General features: G+C 40.5%; 1 protein-coding gene across 4 annotated transcripts in view; it reads right to left on the reverse strand.

The window, feature by feature from the left end:
• The window catches only part of GALNT11 (polypeptide N-acetylgalactosaminyltransferase 11), a 56,603-nt gene that overhangs the window by 25,075 nt on the left and 11,830 nt on the right, over positions 1 to 19,698 (reverse strand). For 3 of the 4 annotated variants that reach the window (XM_055803586.1, XM_055803587.1, XM_055803585.1), the window contains exons 2-5: positions 14,395 to 14,727; positions 10,475 to 10,598; positions 6,993 to 7,159; positions 2,524 to 2,649 (exon numbers count right to left, since the gene is read on the reverse strand). In XM_055803586.1, the coding sequence (XP_055659561.1) occupies positions 2,524 to 2,649; positions 6,993 to 7,159; positions 10,475 to 10,598; positions 14,395 to 14,689 (712 nt within the window). In that variant the 5' untranslated portion in view covers positions 14,690 to 14,727. Of the gene's footprint in view, positions 1 to 2,523; positions 2,650 to 6,992; positions 7,160 to 10,474; positions 10,599 to 14,394; positions 14,728 to 18,302; positions 18,600 to 19,698 lie in introns of those variants that run through there. The other variant, XM_027791735.2, reaches the window with a different exon arrangement.

Here is a 19,698-nt window from a genome sequence, read left to right on the forward strand (position 1 = left end):
AGTTCCTGAATATAGAGTAGCATAGAGCATGCCCTTATTTCATTAGCTCTAGAGTGACCGTGGATTCATACCAGTTTAAAAGGAGAGTGAATGCCCAAAATGAGCATAGCCAAATCTACCAGTATTAGATCAAGGAACACTTCAATCCCATCAACTTACGTGGGGATTATCTGCTATGATCAGAGAGAACAATTTGATCCCTGAGATACCTTCAGGCTCAGTTCGTCTGAAAAATCTGAATTTATGACACAATATAAAATTTATGTAACACCAGAATGATGTGGAAGAGATGGGAAAGAGCTTTAAAGAAAACAACCAAGTAAAAACTGAGCGCAGGAAAGCTCGGCAGAGGGATCTGCATAGGCTGAACTGATGGGCCAAGGCCAATTGTATGAAGGTCAACAAAGAGAAGTGCTGGGTCCTGCACTTGGCTCACAACAACCCCACACAACACTGCAGGCTTGGGGAACAGTGCCCAGCAGGAAAGGGCCTGGGGGTGCTGGTCAACAGCCAGCTGAACGTGAGCCAGCAGTATGTCCGGGTGGCCAAAAAGGCCAATGACATCCTGGCCTCTATCTGAAACAGAGTGGCCAGCAGGACTCGGGAAGCAATCGTCCCACTGTTACCCACCACTGGTATGGCCACACTTCAAATTCTGTGTTCAGTTTCGGGCCACTCACTTCAAGAGGGACACTGAGGTACTGGAGCATGTCCAAAGAATGGCAATGCAGCTGGTGAAGGGTCTGCAGCACAAGCCTTATGAGGAGCAGCTGAGGGAACTGGAGTGGTTTAGTCTGGAGAAAAAGTGGCTCAGGGAGACCTTATTGCTCTCTACAGCTACCTGAAAGGAGGGTGTAGGCAGGTGGGGTCTGTCTCTTCCCACATAACAAGCTATAGGACAAGAGGAAATGGCCTCAAAGTTGAACCAGGGGAGGTTTATATTGGATATTTGGAAAAATTTCTTCACTGAAAGGGTGGTCAGGCATTGGAAAGGCTGCCCAGGGAGGCGGTGGAATCACCATCTCTAGAGGTGTTCAAAAAATGTGTAGATGTGGTACTTAGGGACATGGTTTAGTGGTGAAGTTGGCAGTCCCAGGTTAACAGTTGGACTTGGAAAAGACCTTTAAGATCACCAACCTAAATGACTCTATGAAAATTACTTTGAAACAAAGAAATATAATGAGACACCCATTAAGAACAGACAGTATTTGATGGGGGCAGGGGAAGACTCCTGCAGTGTAGAAGAGCAATAAAATCAGCTACAATTGCACTAACTCTAATGAATCCTAGCACAGACTGGAAAGTGCAAGCACAATTTTCTCTCTAGATTATGCCATTACAATGTTAATGAGTAAACAACAATTATGAGACTTCGTCTGCCACTCAAAATGATTTGAGTAAGTAGCACAGACTTTCTCAGACACCAAAGAATTTAACCGAAAGCATATTATGGTAAAAGTGTACATAAAGCACCAAATAGTTAGCCAAATTAACACTCACTGCAACAACAGAAAAGCTTGTACGAGAAATATTACAACTGGATTGGCAAATTAGAAACCAGATTAGTGTACCTTACTAAAGAAACTGATTGCCCTTCTAGAGCAACAGTTTTTACATGAAACATGCAGAAAATATTCTGTGACCACAATACATAGCACAGATGGAGATGTTCCCGAGGCATTCTTTCAGGGCAGCAATATGGAAAATTCTATATTGCCTCACTAAATTTTGTCAAATACTGGCTTTGTTTTACTATTTCACTGACCTACTCTAAAAAATTAACTCATTTTGTCAAAAGCAAACTTCCACAGGAATAAAAAAAAATACAAATCAACAGTTTAGATAATGTTTAAAAGACACTCAAATTTGGCTCCAAATTTGCAAAGTCATTGCTTGGGTGACTTGAAAAAATATCTGCTCCCTCTTACACAGCATAGATTTCCTAAAGTTAATTACAAACTATAAAAACAGTGAATGTATTATATCTACTCTCTATTCACCTATAAGCAAGCACCAAGCCCTCCTTGCTTCCTTCTCACTGAGTAAAGAAAAATCTCAGGTGAGAACTAATTCAGTAAAACTATGAAGAAATACTGGAGAAAGCTTTATAAAGACCATGGTCACCATCAACTGCATAATATAAACATTTAAATACGCAGATAATGCTCGTTAAGGTCTCCAATTATCATGATACAGGTATCACTGAAGATACTGTGTAGTTGTTGCAACATAGGTTAATATAACAGCCAAAGATCAATGCAATTAACTGCCTTCAAAGTCACTGAAATTCTAAAAGAACTGTTAAAATGCCTCTCACCTAAGATAGCATTACCCCGAATCTTTCTTCCCCTGCACTAAGCCATGTAGATTAGAACATGGCAAAACATGCAGAGCCCCTACAGTGGGCTGCGGCAATCACAAGTCAAACATTTAACATCTGCAGGAGCTGTGCGCTTCAAAAAGAAGTCACCCAATCAACATATGGTCAAAGTATGCAAGGAAAAGAGAAACAAGAAGGTATACCTGTGGCATGAGAGGCTCCAATCATTCTTCCTCGAATCAAGCCTTCCCGCTTCTCATTTCTTACCAATTTTGTGGTTTTGGGAAGCTGAGTTTTAACATAGTCATCCAAGTCTTTTTTCAAGTCAGCTGAGAAAAGACAAACACAAGTTCAACAACAGGATGGAAATTGTAAAAGCTTTGTTTAAAGTCCCAAGATGTTCAACTCAAAAAGGGCCAAAAACTTGATCAAAAAGCTACCCCAATACAGCACAGCTTCAAACCAAGAGTACCAAAAGGACAGCTAGTTATCCCACATGCTACACCTGCTCTCCAATTTCTGTAGCCTTTTTTTGTTGTTTTCTTCCACATTTTCTTATTAACTGCTTCACTTTTTCCTGCTGCATTGCAGAAACCCACACGGACAAAGCAGGTACATACCCTGCATTGAAGAGGACAGTGAACCATATAACTGGGCTTCCCACCCACTGCATTCCTGCCGATAAGCACTTCCTTGCATTTTCTCAACTAACTTTTTATGCACTGCCACCATTTCAGGTTTTATACTTAGCCTTGGTTTCCTGAATATAAACTGGATTATCTCTTTGTTCTGTTTGCAAAGCCTTTAGTACAACGCAGCTGAAGTTAACTGGAACTTCTAGGCTCTATACTAAAAGAAATTACTGCTGCTAAAAAACTAAAAGGACTGTATAAAGAAATAGTATTTCCAAATTCTTCTCATGGTGACTGCCATTTGCAGCAGAAGTAATGAAAGCTCTTTTACGCAGGCAAGTGATTTAAATTACTATGTTCCATACACTAAAACAAATGCTGACATCTTTAAAGAAGCTTGAAGACACCTTTCATTATCTGTACATGCTTCACTGATATAACAGCGATACGAAGTACAGATCACTCACAGGTGGTTGCTTTTCTAAAATCCAAAAGGATCAAAGACACTGCTGGCAAGCATGTGCTTTTGACAGAGAGCAAAGTTCACTGCAGTCTATAGGCACTACTGCAACTTAACTAACATCAATGGCGATTTTAAGAGTAACAATTTTTTTTTCACCCGAGGACAGTGGTTTCTAACTTTAAAGTAGGACCACTGAGGAGAAAATGGACAATGAAGACTAAAGTAATGGAAAAAACATAAGTTAATAAGCTTATGAATAAATGAAAAGAAATATAAAATGAGGAAGGAAAACATAAAAGCCAGCTGAGACTGAACAGAGAACCTCAGTATAGAGGGGCAGACAGACTTTCAACAGAAGATATGCTGGAATAAATATTATTCTGATGAATGTCAGTTCCAACATTAAAACTGCTGTTAACAAGATTAATTGCCAAAGGAATATATGTGTTTTAGGAGGTACAAGATCTTTCAGGCAAGAAGAATGAAAAGGAGATTCCCAGAAACAACTCCAAATGTTAAGATCTCAGCATTAGCACTGCAAGGCAGCATCACAGATCAAGAATGAGAAGGTACCACATAGCAAATACAATGCTGGAGAATATTCTAGAACAAAGAAAACGTCTCTGAAGAGATGCAGACAGGATTCATTTGCATCACAGGAATTCTCTCCCCTGGTCTTGAATGTGACATCATATGCCAAAGACAACAGGCAATACCTTTTTAGAGAAAGCCTCCTAGAAAGCTGATGAAATAAGTCATCTCTAGGATGCTACCCAAATGAGACACCCAAGTAATCAAGACAGAAGGATTTGCAAACCTAAAATAAGCAAGTGCTTGAATCATTCTTCACCTGATGTATCATAGCAAGGGAAAAAGTGTGTAGCAGCAGAAAACAAAGGGCTAGTACAAAGCAGAAAAGGTCAGTTGTCAAACTCAGCACTTAATGCAGATAAGGCTGCATGAAAGGACATACAATACAAGAGGAAAGTTTTGCATGTGCAAACTTCTGAAAACAGCAGAAGGCAAAAAACCCAAAAAAAAGCTGTGTCCACACTGATGGCTAAACCAGGCCTACAACATGACCTTGAGCAGCAGAATATAAGATCCAGTAGTAAGTACCTAATGGCTAACAAGCTCTCAGAGTACAGCTCTGACCCAGACAAATGACCACTCTGCTAGAAACTACCCAGTCATTGCCTGGGACTGAGTATATCATGGACCATTCTCAACAGGCACTTTAGTCTCAGACACCTTTTGGTGCTTTCATTGTTAATGGGTTTTTGTGTCGGCTTCACACGCACTGGGAATACTGATTTCTTTTAAAAGACATAATCCAATAAATTCCTTCAATAGTCTGCCTGAGAAATTTTGCTCCAAGGAGAGAATTGCTCCCTTTTAGCCAGTAGACAGTCTCCAAAAATTACTTTAGCCATTATCTTGCTCCATATCTATGTAAAAAAGGCTTCTTCAAACAAGAAAAAAAATCTAGGATGGTGAGTCAGGGGTGTTATTATTTCAAAGTACTAAGTTGCAGACGGTTTGCTCCTTTTCAGTTCTTCAGTCTCTTCTGTGTAGAAGAATGCCTCCAGTAACAGCCTTCAAAATATCCTGTATGCTGTTCCATAACAGGTAAAGCCTAAATCAGGGAAAAAGAGGTTATACTAGAAAAAGAAATCCTGTCTTGCAGCAAAAGGAAAGAAAATAATGTAACAGTGGGCTCAGCTGAGCTATGGAAATGCCTGCTTTAGCTAGTAAGACTGTTGATGATTGAGTGTAAGAAGCTTTTTGACGCAAAACTAGATGCAAAGACTCAAGCTTTATGCAAGAGCACTGATGTGTAGCACAGCTCCTATATTTAAAGCTGAAGAAATAGGCTGTATTTCATCTAAGATACCATTTCAGGAAGTATGTAAGGAAAATTAATTAGAAAAAAAACAAACAGATCAGAGGCGTAAAGATTAAGCAATTTCCCCAAGCTCATATGAGATTCATGCTACAGCCAAAGTCTGTTTCCTCAGTCACCAAACCAACTTTGACTTTCCTCAGCTGTAAAATTCCATTTGGTAAAATTAAGCAGCAACACAAACATCAGTAGTATCATCATCAAGAGCAGTAATTCTCTGTATTAGTAACATCTCCTCCCATCTTTGGCTTCAAAACATGTTCATTTGAAGTCAGAAAGGCAAAAGTAGCAACCTGAATGTTTTGAACCTAATTTGGCCTTCAAATTAGCAACAGGCCGGAAGAGTGCTGGTATTACTGCCTAAACACAGGCACTAACCAAATGCATTACCATATTCAAAAGACTGAGTTTTGAAGTCAGCTTAGTTCTGAATGCGAAGGTTAAAAAACTTTAAAACAACAAATTGCACAAGACTTTGTAGCAAAGAGTGGTATTGCTTCCAAAACACAAAGCAATAAAACAAGCTTTTAAATATTACACATTCCCATCAACAAGGGACAGTGTTTGATCTTTGTTTTCTCCTGTATCTTAACATTTGATCTGACCTCAGAGAAATGAATTAGCTGCATAGGAAGAGAATTTCATTCTACATTATACACATCTAATCAGTCTCTTAGAGCAAGTGAGACCTTAACCCAGAAACCAAACGATGAGACCAAGGGAGCTAATTATATGTACTAAAAATATATAATCTAAAATTAATTTTAAAAATGCAAACAGTTGTGGACTTGCACAGAGACAACCAGGGAACTTGCACAGTCCTGCTGGCAAGTACTGCTATGCTAACACATTCCTCAACAGGCATTTTGCTTTTGAAGGGCCAAAACGGTTGAATCGCGTGTCTGTTGTTACCTTGTCCATCATTCGAGAGAAACATGCCGAAGCATCAGTCTTTCAACAAGAACAAAGCAACTCTGCAAGCTCTACCTCTCCAGGGCCCCTCCCAGACTGAGGGAGCAGAGGCTGCTCCACTGAGAGCCAGGGACGGCTGCTCCCAGGGTGGCCACAAGAGGCTGTGCGAGAGCCACGCAGAGCCTCCCAGTGAAAGCTGAGCTCCGATCCCAGCAGCCACAGGTCTGAAATGCTGAGAAAGTACAAAACACTGACACACAGTTTCCACAGTGCCACATCAACTTAGCTGCAAGATCGCTGCTGAGACTACGTGCATTCAGTTCCTTTCAGGTGCGTTCACAGCTAATATTGGCCCACAGAGTTTATTGTAAGATCAGTGTAATCTGCTCTGAGCACCAGAACAGCCCAAGCAGAGTACTGTTAAAAACAGCTGCACTATGAACAACTGCTTAATTATCCCCTCCACAAATATACACCCCTCGCTATTAGCTTTGAAACCTGTTTTTGTATTCTGAAGTCCGTATTATACAAAGTTCATCAGTAAAATGGTACCAGCATCAAAGGAGATGTCACCTTGGGCTTCTCAGAACATCATGCGTCTCTACTGGCTGGCACGTTTTGGAGACTGACTGTAGTAGTACAAGTTGGTTTTGCATAATGGTCTCCACATGTTTATTCTGACCAGTCAGTAAAGCACAGGAAAAGAGAGGAAGGTCAAGAAGTGTAAGCACTGAACAAAATATTCCTGAAAGGTTCCCTCACCCAATTCACTGTTGTCATCCACCAAAATAATCTCATGAAGAAGGTGCGCAGGAGTGCGATCCAGGACACTATGTACTGTGCGAAGCAGGGCAGAAAGCGCTTCATTGTAGAAACAGATAACAACACTGGCAGATGGCAGATCGGAAGGGTAGGACTTCTCTCTACATCTGCAAGTAGAAACATAGTTACCACTTTATTTTCAGTGAGATTTCCAAAGGGCGAAGTCACTACTGAAACTTCGTAAGTAACAAGCAAACATTAAATGTGTAGGAAGAACCCCTAACTTGAACATTAAGAGTCCAGGCATATAACACCTATATAGCAGGGCTCAGCATAATAAGTTACTCTCCACATAATACAGACTTATAATTAACATTGCTACTTGTTAGAAACCAGAGGATATCATGGAGTGGGGTGGGAGTAAGAACCACAGATCCTTAAAACATAAACAAGAGAAAACACTAAGAGCTTGTTTAAGCTGTCAAAACACTGTCTAGTACCCTTGGATAGCTCAGACACATACAGGAATGGCAAGTATGACATGAGGCCTACAAAAAAAACCACAACTTCATTGGCCAGCTGCTGGAGACTAGGTTGGATATCCCAGAATACCTCCAGTGGTGCTAAATACCTATTTAGACAATGAAGACTGGGATCCAGCCTGCAGATTAAGACAATTAAGTCTAGTCACTGCTGTCAGTGAAGTCTAGATAGTATTTAGCTCACCCTAAGGCTAAGTGTATTTTGTCAGCTGAAGAGCTCTGCATGCTTCATTAACTGCATTGACTGGATCTCTGCTAATTATAATAAAAGCAGAGACAACTGACTAACATGCAGTTACTTAAGTGTAAGCATCTTAATCTGCAAGCTGAATCCCACTCAAAGGAGAAGATCATTCTTTCTTTCTCCTTATTTTCAGATTTTGTTCATACATTTAGTATGGCATTAATCTGTGACACTGTGCCCTATGAAGATGCCAGGCATGAGGAAATCCAATAAAAATATGAAATTATAAATGAAAACCTAGAAGTATACAAGAAAAGTCTTCATTGACTCGGAATGAACTCAGCTCTTGGGGCGAGACATTTCAGCAAGTACGATTCATTACATTCACCCAAAGCAGAGAAACCACTAGAAAAATGAATTGAAAAATAAATAGATCTGCATTTAATGTTGGGGTTTTTTAATTGTTGTTACAGCAACGCGTTTCTTCCCCTAGATCCATTCAGACAGATTAGAGAAAATATCTGCTTTTTGCAGGGCAATCCAGATACCAAGCAAAGACTTCAAGTGAGAAGCAGAGCACTTCTGTCATCAGTCATTCTTCTATTTTATCCTCTGTAGGCTTACGACAAATGTGAAATAATACAGAAGGTGAAAGCCTTTCATTAACTTGGGCACTGGAACATCTAATGTCCATCTTCACCCAGGAAGCTACAGACCAATCAGTCTCACCTCTGTGCTCAGCAACATAACGGAGCAGATCCTCCTGGAAACTATACTAAGGCACGTGGAAAATAAGCAGGTGATTGGTGAGAGCCAACATGGATTCACTCAGGGCAAGCCGTGCCTGACAAATTTGGTGTCCTCCTATAATGGGCTTACAGCATTGACGGAGCAGGGAAGAGCGATGTCGCCCACCTGGACTCGTGCAGAGCTTTTGACACTGTCGCACATAACATCCTTGTTTCCAAAGTGGAGACACATGGATTTGATGGTTGGAACACTTAGTGGACAAGGAACTGGCTGGATGGTCACACTCAAGGAGTTGCAATCAATGGTTCAATATCCACGTGGAGACTGGTGACAAATGGCATATCCCTCAGGGGTCTGTACTGGGACTGGTACTGTTCAACATCTTTGTCAGAGACATGGACAGCGGGATCAAGCACACCCTCAGCTTGGTATCACCAGCGAACTTGCTGTGTGGAGCGATCAACATGCTGGAGGGAAGGGATGCTGTCCAGAGGGGCCTTGACAAGCTTGAGAGGTGGGCCTGTGCAAATCTCCTGAAGTTCAACAAGGCCAAGTGCAAGGTCCTGCCCGTGGGTTGGGACAACCCCCAGAATTAATACAGGCTGGGTGAAGAACGGATTGCGAGCAGCCCTGAGAAGGACTTGGGAATGCTGTTGGACAAAAAGCTTAACATGGCCCAACAATGTGCACCTGTAGCTCAGAAAGCCAACTGTATCCTGGGCCACATCAAAAGAAAACTGACCAGCAGGTCGAGGGAGGGGATTCCCCCCCTCTACTCTGCTCTCCTGAGACCCCACCTGCAGTGCTGCATTCAGCTCTGCAGCCCCTAACATAAGAAGGACATGGACCTGTTGGAGTGAGTCCAGAGGAGGGCCATGAAGATGATCAGGGGGCTGGAGCACCTCCCTTATGGAGACAGGCTGAGAGAGCTCGGGTTACTCAGCATGGAGCAGAAGGCTCTGGGCTGACCTTATATCAGCCTTCCAGTACTACAAGTGGCCAACAAGAAAGCTGGAGAGGGACTTTTTACAAGGGCATGTAGTGACTGGACAAGGGGGAATGGCTTTAAACTGAAAGAGGGGAGATTTAGGTTAGATATAAGGAAGAAATTCTTTACTGCGAGGGTGGTGAGGCGCTGGCCCAGGCTGCCCAGAGCAGCTGTGGCTGCCCCATCCCTGGCAGTGCCCAAGGCCAAGCTGGACGGGGCTCGGAGCAACCTGGGCTGGTGACAGGTGTCCCTGCCCGTGGCAGGGGGGTGGGAACTAGATGATCTTTAAAGTCCATTCCAACCCAAACCATGCTATGATTCTATGATCTTTCAAGGGTACCAAACAGAATCATAGCATCTCTTCTGGTAGTTACAATACTAACTAGCTCAAAATGAAGCTTAAAAAAATAAGAATATTGTCACATGCTTTCAGTAACTGAGTACACAGCTAGCAAGATGAAAGAGAGAGAGGACATGTAATCCTAGTATTGCTGGATACAAAGTTTGATCCCTTTTCCACACTGATTTTTAAATCATTATCATTGGAATCTTGTTTCCATCAAAACAGCTGTCTGCCAATCCTACTACTGACAAAAATTATGACAATATGATAAAAGTTTGAATAAACTTATATCCAGTCCTGCTCTTCATTAAGCATTCTTAAAGTGATTTAGGAATCAGGAAAAAACTTTGCTTTCAAGGAGTAGCAGTCTTTTTTTTCATGGAGCCTGATTCGTGTGGGGCTTTACTTAACACATACCTTTTCCAGGTGGTAAAAAATCACATCTCCAGAAACAATATTCAGTCAAAAAAGACAGAAGAGATCAAAGACTTAAGGTCCTAGCCTCTAGCACTCCTGTTTGAATAGCTGAAAATCTGCCTTCAGCAACATAGGAGGCTGAAAGAGTGTTTAACAAAAACACAATACCAAAAATGTTAAATACTACATCAGGTATAATGTAACAAGTCCTTGAGCACATGAAATTATACCATGGTCTCTCCAAAAATCAGTACATACTTTGCATCTCTTGTATCAGGCACCTCCCTGTGGTATCCCAGTCGATTACTGATAAGCATATTGAAAGCATGCTTCTGATACCCCAAGTCTCTCACTTCCTGATCTTCTTCATTAAAAATCATTCCTGCAAAAGAAACAAGCCAAGATCAGTTAATAGGCTCAAAAAACATCCTTTGGAAACAATCAAGGATTGAAAGGTATGTCTTAACCTCCCCTAAACCCCATTCTGTTCTTCAAAAATCCCTCTGGTTTTGCAAAGTGTATTTCTGTGCAACTATTTTTGTTACCTCTCACAAATAGGTAGCACTTACGAGTAGCCCTTGCAGCTGTAATAAAATTAAATCATTCTCCAAAGACTGATGGCTTCATTGTGTTTATTGCCTTACCAGACACACTCCCTTCGCTTAAATGGCCTCCAATTCTTAGCACCACCTAAAAACCAACATCAAAGCAGCAACAGAGGAAAGACTTTGCTGCACAATGTATCAGCACCTGTCTATACAGATGAAGGGTCTGTAATGGGATTTTTGAAATAAAAACCACGTTTACAATGGTAGAAAAACCCTCACACTAGCAGCTTCACTTCATGTAGTTCTCTCAAGCCTGCAGTAACATAAAAATAGGTATAAAAAAACCTGTAAACTACTTATCTCACCTGGGACTTTGACAGCAAGCAAAATAGCAAGAGTCAGCTATTTGTTTATTATTTTAGCAGAAGCATCAACTGTTGCTGAGCAGGGCAGAGGCAGCAATTGCTGGTGTAAGTACACTGCTAGAGTCCAAGATTAAATCCTCAGTGCCCCTCCTGCCTGCCTTGACTCAGTGCCATAGGCCTCTCACTCACTCAGCCATATAGCCGTCAGCATGACTAGAAACAAAATGTTATGGTACTTAACTCTTCTACAGAAAAAAAGAGGAGGGAGAGGCAGTGTCTGCCACGACCTGTGTTTGCTAGCCAATTCTGCAACAATTCAGGTAGCAGAGCAATGACTTTTTTTTGTCCCTGTTCAGCTGGCTGCACAGGAGGAGATGCCTATGCCCTTCCAGCTGTTATCAAGCTACAGAGGCAACTTCAGTGAAATTTCAGTACAAGAAGTGAGCAAAGTTCATGTAATTTATCTCCTTCCACCCTGTCCATCATCTCCATATTGTTCAAAATCTACAGAAAATAAGTAGTAAGTGGGTTCTTCACTTATGCTACCATACATCCAGGATAATGTTTCAGAGAATCACAACTAATTTAGGTCAGAAGGGACATGTGGACTCACCTCCTGCTCAAAAGCAGGTTGGCTCAGAACTTGTACAGTTATGTTCCAAAAGCTTACAGTATCTCCAAGGATGAAGATTCTACCTCTTTATTTCCCTGTTCAAGCATTTGACCACCATTGCACTGAAAATGTTTTTCTTCTTACTTAACTGAAATACCCTCCTTGCTCCAATTTCTTATCGTAATCCCATGTACCTCCAGGAAGGCTCCATCTTCCCTACAGCCTCCCATTAATCTGCTGTTGACAGCAATAAAATCTCACCTCTCAGCTTTCTCTCTATGGCAGAATAAACACAATTCTCTCAGCCTTCCTTCATACCTCATGTTCTCCAGTTTTCAACAGCTACGCAAAAGCTGAGCTCAAGCCCAGAGAAAAAACGATGGGTTAAAAAACAGAACAGAAGAAAGGTAATTTTAAAAGTTTGGAAGCTTTCTTCCTTTTCAAACAAGTAGTCCTGGTTGGCCTTTGGAGCACAGCTGTGTCACTACCAGTTGTGCTTCAGCAACAGTCTACCTCTATGTACAAGATGACTAGAGGGAATTCTGTGCATCCACTTCCCACCATTTACATTTATGACCCTGTTGCTTTTAGTCTTGATTACAGCAACAGCAAAGCAGACGCACTATCAAACACCTCAAAAGCTGATGCCTTGACATTTGTGCAGGACCAAGTGGGAAACGCTGGGTAGTGATATCTGCAAAAGACTTGGGATAAACCCAGATAGTGTGTCTCGTGGTGACTGGATATCATGGTCATGGGTAATTGCTCCCACTGTGGATACGTTGCATCATGGGAGCAGGAATGAGGTCTGTTTACAGTGGCAATGCCAGTGCCACTTGTCTGGCACCAGCAGTCTAAAGGTGTCACTCATTCCTCCTCTGAGCCACATGCATTTCCAAAATAAGGTTTCCAGCTTGTCAGTTCGGACACCGAGCCCAACCATTCTTGCATACTCAGCATCAGTAACACTGTGCCACTGTGTAAAAATATTTTCTTTATACAAACCATGAGCTTAAGAAACACATACCAAATGTTTCATTCCACAATTCATACATACCCAACCACTAACTACTTTTTTCTGACCTTCTGAATATAGATTAGAAGGAGTGCTAGTATTTTTTAAAACATTCTCATGAAGAACAACATCCAAAATGTATGCAAAAGGTCTGAAAGATTTCAGTTCAAACAGCAGATAAAAGCCCTTGGAAAATAAGGGCTTTGCAATCAAAACATCACTTTAGGCCATACTTCAGCAGTGTTATGTGGCTCTTACATATTAATAAAAAACTTAAAAAAAAAAGAGATAGATTGCCCTACAAGATGACTGGTTTTGGCTATCACATGCCAACTTCCTTTTAATTTCTTTTTGCTTCACATGTTTATCACTGCCCTACACCAGACAGACAGGAAGCCCTTTCCTGCAGCACCTGATTTAATTTTAACAGAGAACCAGCTGTCTCCTGATGATTCATGTAGAATTTATCCTGGCATTATAATTCCCCTTGGCTTTCACCAACCAAACCAGTCACTTGGTTTGAAGATCAAGGCAATTCTCAGTTGAGAAGCTCAGATTTCTTTCCTGGCCCATACTGAATAGCTGGAAAGAACTGGCCACCCCTGGGCTAGTCTTCACCTCGCTTGGCTCTCATGCTTTTTGCAGTGAACTGATAAATACTTGTAATGCTACAGAGCAACATGAATTGGCATTTTTCCTATATATTCACACAGGTCAAATGACCAAGTCTGAAATTGACATTTGGTAAAGTTCTATTAACTCTGGAAGCTCATGATCCACCATTCATCCAAAGTAATGACAGAGGACTTCAGACAGATCAAGGTATTAAACTCTTGGCTATGAAGGTTATTATGCCATATTTCCTGAAGAAGCAGCAGAAACCAATACCACAACGCTCAGTATCTGCCTCCAGACTTAAAAGCAAGTTTGCAAGCCAGCACGCAACATGCCTCGGTTTGCACATCTGAACACAGCACTGAGTAAGCTGTAAGTAGTTAAATATACAAAGCATTTTAGTTTGGAAGACAAAACCAAATCATCTCATTGATGAAATACGCTCCAATGAAACACACAGACCTTTGTTAGTACAAAGCAAGCAGGATTTGGCCCTGACCACTGTCATTTCAATAAATCTTTCATTGTAATTTTGTCCCACACACATTTCTTGTAGATGATTTCATACTCCAAGGATATTCTCCAAATCAATGTGTCCTCTTCATTGTGTACTGTTATCACACTATTTTTAATCACTGCCTATAAGGAGAATTTCTCTGCACCTAATTGAAGTTTATGCATTTAAGTCCAATAAATATAGGAGTAAGATACGAAGCAAGCATACACTGCGCTTCCAAAAGCAAGAACTGCATTAAAGGCAGCACCTTGCTCTAATGCTGTCCTCCTCATTAGCACTTACACAGCACAACTGTAAACGTTAGGAATAGTATATTTTGGAATAAACACAGTAGAATAAATTTAAAGTAATTCATAATGAAGAGAGCCACTAGTACACCCTGCACTTTAACAAAACTAAACTACTTCATTATACAGTTTTTCCTAAGATCCCTTACAAAAAACCTTAGGATCTCATTTCTTCTGCTCTTCTAATAAGTTTGCCACCAACACTGAACACCACTTACCCATTTCAGGAGAGAATTCTACCTCCCCCTTAACTGGGTCCTGGACATGATTTCCAAGAGGATTCCCTATCTTATTTTCTTTCTGTTGCAATTCAGGTATATGAACTGGCCCCCGCGTAAAACGAGGGTAAATTTTTTTTGGAAATGGCCTCTGAGGTTCCAGCCCCTTGACGGGCACATTCTTGAAGGATTGGTTCTCTTCACTGAAGTTGAAATAAACAAAGAGAAGTAGTGTCCAGGTCACAGATGTGAAAAGGCACCCATAGCAGAAATAGCGAAGTGTGACACTTCCCATTGTAGACTTAGCATCATTGAGGATCCATTCTCAATTACCTGAAAGAGTGAAAACATGCATTTTGAGAGTGCTGCCTGTTACCTCATCAGGTCTATACATTAGGAAACACATTCTATAGGTTACCCATCCATTAAATGTTTTTTGGAACTTTAAGCACAGATGTTAAGAATGAAATCCCGTTTCACTTTCACATTCAAAAAATAAACATGACCAGTTTGCACATTTTCTGTGTAGATACTACTGCTTTAAAACATAAAGTGAACAATCACCAAGAGCCCAGTGACACAGTTAAAGGTAAAAAAGATTAATTTTTCCTTGCAATAGTTACATAATCATCTATCTTCCACAATGGTTTATTCCTTTAAACCATTCATTTAAACCACTTTTTAACTAAATATAGCACACACAGTGAATTGATTCTTCACAGAATGGTTGGAAGGGACATCTGGAAGTCACTTTGTCCAACCCCCTTGGTTCAAGTAGGGCCACCTCGAGCCAGTTGCCCAAGAGTATGTCCACACACGTCCATTTTTTAGTTTGCTTCCTATCCTCAAGCATGGAATGAGAGAGCATGGTCTCAAAAAGCTACATAGTTCGTCCTTCCTGCCCCAAATTTAAGAAGAGCCATCATAAGCATCCCAGAAATTCCAGAAATCATGGGGTGCAAATTAACAACACATAGCACCAAGACAGTCACATTTACAGATACACTTCCCTGCAGAAAAAGGAAACAGACATGGGATAGAGAAAGAACAAAAAGTTCCAAGGTAATTTACTGGGTTCCTGCAGGTCTCTGCAGACTCCGGAAGAGCTTCAATGCTCCCTGGAGAAGACAAGGAGACGTTCACCAAGAACTGGAAGGAAGCAACCCAGCCCAGGGTTTTACTTTAGGCACCCATCTGCTAACACAGTTTCCCCAAGTTATATTGAAAATTACTATTGTAAACAAATCCCCAATGTGAAGCATATGAAGCTGGTGGTAACATTTTATTTATGGCCCAGGAGAATCAGGCAAACTTCCTGGAGTTTCTCAAACCAAAAAAAGGCTCAAAAAAAAAACCAAAACCAAACCAAACCCAAAAACATTACAGCTCAGTTTCCAAAACTAAGAAAAACACCAACTCAAAGAATTAGATCCCTCTCATCATTATCTAACCACCACAAATTCTCTGCATAGTAACAAAAAGTCAAGAAACTATTTAGTCACCTTTTGTTTAGCAAAACATTTGTTTTAAGAAAACAAAGCATGGGGTAGGAGTCAATGATTTATGTTGATGCATTTTTCAGACTTCTCAAAAAGTTAGAAACTACCAGAAATCTTCAGGTCAGCCTGGCAAAGAACAAACCAGTACAACGTTTATGAGTACAAACAGATTATTCCCTTCTCAATATGGAAAACTACTAAACTGAGGTAGAAGGCGTTCATGATCCCAAAGAAACCTATAAAGATCCTACTTATTTTGGCAATGTAATTCTGAGTCCTAAGTGACTTGCATCCAAAAAGAATACATGTCAAAATTCAAGCCCACATTTCCCAGACTGCAGCATGTCACTGCCTCGCTTCCAAAAATAAAACATCCACGAAGTAAAATAAAGCAAAAAAAACCCGCCCACAAACCTCCTAAAAAATAATTTATCCATTATTCTTACCATGTCAAACTCCTTCACTTCTGCAAGGCAGCAATCTATGCAGCAGTTAAGCCCAAAGAGCTTAAAAAGGTCTTAAACAGGGTTTAAGTCTCATAGTGACCCTGTGCATACAGATGAATTGCGTGCTCTGTGAAACAGGCTCTTTCTCTAACACTGTCACACCAAAATCTTGCTGCTTAACTGTAGAGCCATGGAACTAGTCAAGCAACAAATACTCTGGGGCAGAAATGATTAAAAAGACCCCCAAAAACCAACAACAAAAACCACCAAACCAAAAAAAAAAAACAACTTATTCTACCTAGCAGAATAGCTTTACCAGTTGGAGAAGTACAGTTCACCACTCCCCAAAGCCTTCTCCCTGTGCTAACAGTGGTCAATGAACATACCTAAGTGAATCTAGGCTCAGAGAAAGCACATGAAGCTGCAAAGGAGCAAGATTAGATAAACAGTTACATCCTTTCATTATAATAATTCTTCTTGCCAGACAGTCTGCAGACAATTAATATTCATCCATAAAGGAAGATCTGGGTGTTTGCCAGTTGTGGGTTTTTGTGGGGTGGGTTTTTTTTTGTTTGGTTGGTTTTTTAGTTGCACAGCCACAGGAGGTAATCTGCTGTAAGACTTGTCCAAGCCTAATACACTGCTCCTCAAAATCTGCTAATGTTGTTTTTCCATTCACTATGGTAACATAGTCGCACAATCCTAACACCATAGCACATGCACTTAGATTGTGGAACAGCACTGTTCTAGCACGGTAAAAGTTACTGTAACAGAGAAGGAACCTTTTCATTTCAGAACTGTTTAAGGATACATCTACCCTGCAGCTTACGCAGGAAAACCAAAGATAATCCTTGATACCTCAGGTAACAGTAGGTAGACAGGCATGCAGAGTAGAATTCATCATAGATTAAATATTTCCCCAGCTTCTTGCATCTCTTTTACAGCTCAGAGCTCCACCTTGTCGCTGTGGCATTTCTAGCCAAGCTAAAGTTTGCTGTAACCAACATCAGGCACACTCGGATTAAAGAGGAAGGGATAAATTAGTAATCACCAGAGGAAAAAAAGATTGCTGTACATTCCTTTTATCTCCAGAAAGCCCTCTGACCAGGCTGAAAGCACACCCTTGGATACTGTTACAAAGGCAACAAATGCAAACCTGAGCATGATACTATTTCCACATGCTCCTTGCTACAGCAGAACTGCTTTCACCTTCTTTTCCCCTCCTTCACTGTTTCTCAGTTTTGTACAAGGATACAAAGGTTGAAATACTGCATTTAAATTGAATTACAGAACCTCCACAATGCAGAAAACTAGGCCGTTTCAGTAGCTCGCTATTCAACCAAGATATTTAGTAATACATTTGGCAGGGAAAACACTGACTTGCTATTTATTTTCTTTAAGTAACAAATGTTTTGTTAGACAGTTAATTTTGAAGGCAGAATGGAAAAAATTGAAACCCTGCCTACGAAAAGCACATTGAAGGCTTATTATTAGTTTACTTTATTCACCAATGCATACGCATTTACACAACCACTGTCCTACGGATTTGAACCACTTCTACCATTTAAGCAGCCACAGGAGTCATAATCTGCATCAGAGCTACACACTCGTTTTCAACAGCTTTAGGTTGACTGTGACTTCTTACAGATGTGTTTTAGCAAAGAAGTCACAGTAGGTTTTCAAGTCCTAAGCAATGTCAGTTCTGCTTGGGACCTGCCCCGAGAAACCAGGAGCACCTTTCCAGCCCTATACTTTTATGCATACAAAACAGTCACATTAACACATCTTGGCCTCTTCTCAATAGACCAAGAAACAAGTATCCCTTCACTCATTTCAGCATGCAATGAAATAACCACTTTGATACACACCAGAGGAATGGAGGAGAGAATATTTCAGCTGGTCACAAGGACCCAGGAGGAAACACTCAGTTCACAGAGGCAGCTACTTGGTTCTTTATTCTTACCTCATCCATCTCCCCATCCATGACTTTCTTCTGCAAGCCACCTAGACATGGTGAATAAAGCCTTACCCTGACCAGATTCCTTTGCTCTCCAGTTGTCTGAAATCTTCCAGGAAACACACTTTGCCAGTTTACCCAAAACCTGTCTCTGACTGCTTATGCATGGTCACAATAACCTGATGATCGTCTTAAACATTCAAACATCCATCCTCTCCCAGCTCGTTTCTCCAAGCAGGATTTTGAAACTTAAGCAAAGCCAAACCATACTTTTTTTTCCCTGCCTTTTTTCTTCACCTTTTGGTGTTGGGTATTTTTTCTAAAGGAGGCAAACTGCTCCTGAATGCAAGAGAGGCAAAAGATATGCCTTTCAAATCCAACGTATTAGTATCTTTCTCAGTCCTGCTACATGCTGCACGAGAAAAGCAGATTATATGTATTTTTAACTCAACATCCCTAAAGCTCTGCTAATGCAAACAGAGCTAGCAGGTTTGAACAGTTAGATAGAAACAACTTAAATCAAAAAAGCACAATTGCATTGTCCAGATAACAATGTCAATGGGCTCATAAGAATAATTTTCACCTATGCAATAAACACTGTAACACTGAGTCTAGTCACTAATAAATTGCTATGTGGACAGTGTAGTTAAAATCCATTTCTATTTATGTATTAAATGCAAACAAAACCAATAATTGCCATTAAAAAAAAATATCTATGATTTAAACATATAGAGAAAAATTGTTTCACAATACAGTTCCTCACAAATTTTACTAGCCATTAAGAACACAGCTGCCAAAAGTAAATTTCAAAAATACCTCAAACAATTATCTATCCCAAATACTCTCCCTTAGCAATATTAGGAGCTTTCACAGCAAATAACAAATGATAACACCTTCGAGCATTTTAGAAGCATTCATTCACATACACAAGATCCTAGTGATACATGGAGTTTATGGCTGCCCACATTGGTATACTTAGGGATCCAAAGATAATTCAACACAACAAACAAATCATTCAAGGTGGCAGCATCTCCTACATCAGGAAATTAAATCCATTTTGGAGGCAACTAGGGTGACTATGAAAGGAAAAAAAAAAAATCTTAGAAGTTGCTCTCATCAACATTAGCTCAGAAGAGATCAAGACTGAAAGGCACAGTATTCTGAAAATTTATAGCCAAATACTCAGGTTTTCAGTCTCTCCCTTATTGCCCTGTTTTGACTGTCATATATTTATTACCTGATAGCTTTCAGACTTTGGCAAAGCCTTGGAACTTTTTGCAGACCTACATGCCAGAAACGCCAAGAGTAAAATATTCCTCTCTAATTTCCATGAATTCCAGTACAGAAGTCTCAGTTCCTTGCACAAGCAGTAAATCATTGATTTTTTTTTATTATTTTTTTA

This window comes from Falco peregrinus, chromosome 5 (genome assembly GCF_023634155.1).
Source record: "Falco peregrinus isolate bFalPer1 chromosome 5, bFalPer1.pri, whole genome shotgun sequence".
Lineage (NCBI taxonomy): Eukaryota > Metazoa > Chordata > Aves > Falconiformes > Falconidae > Falco > Falco peregrinus.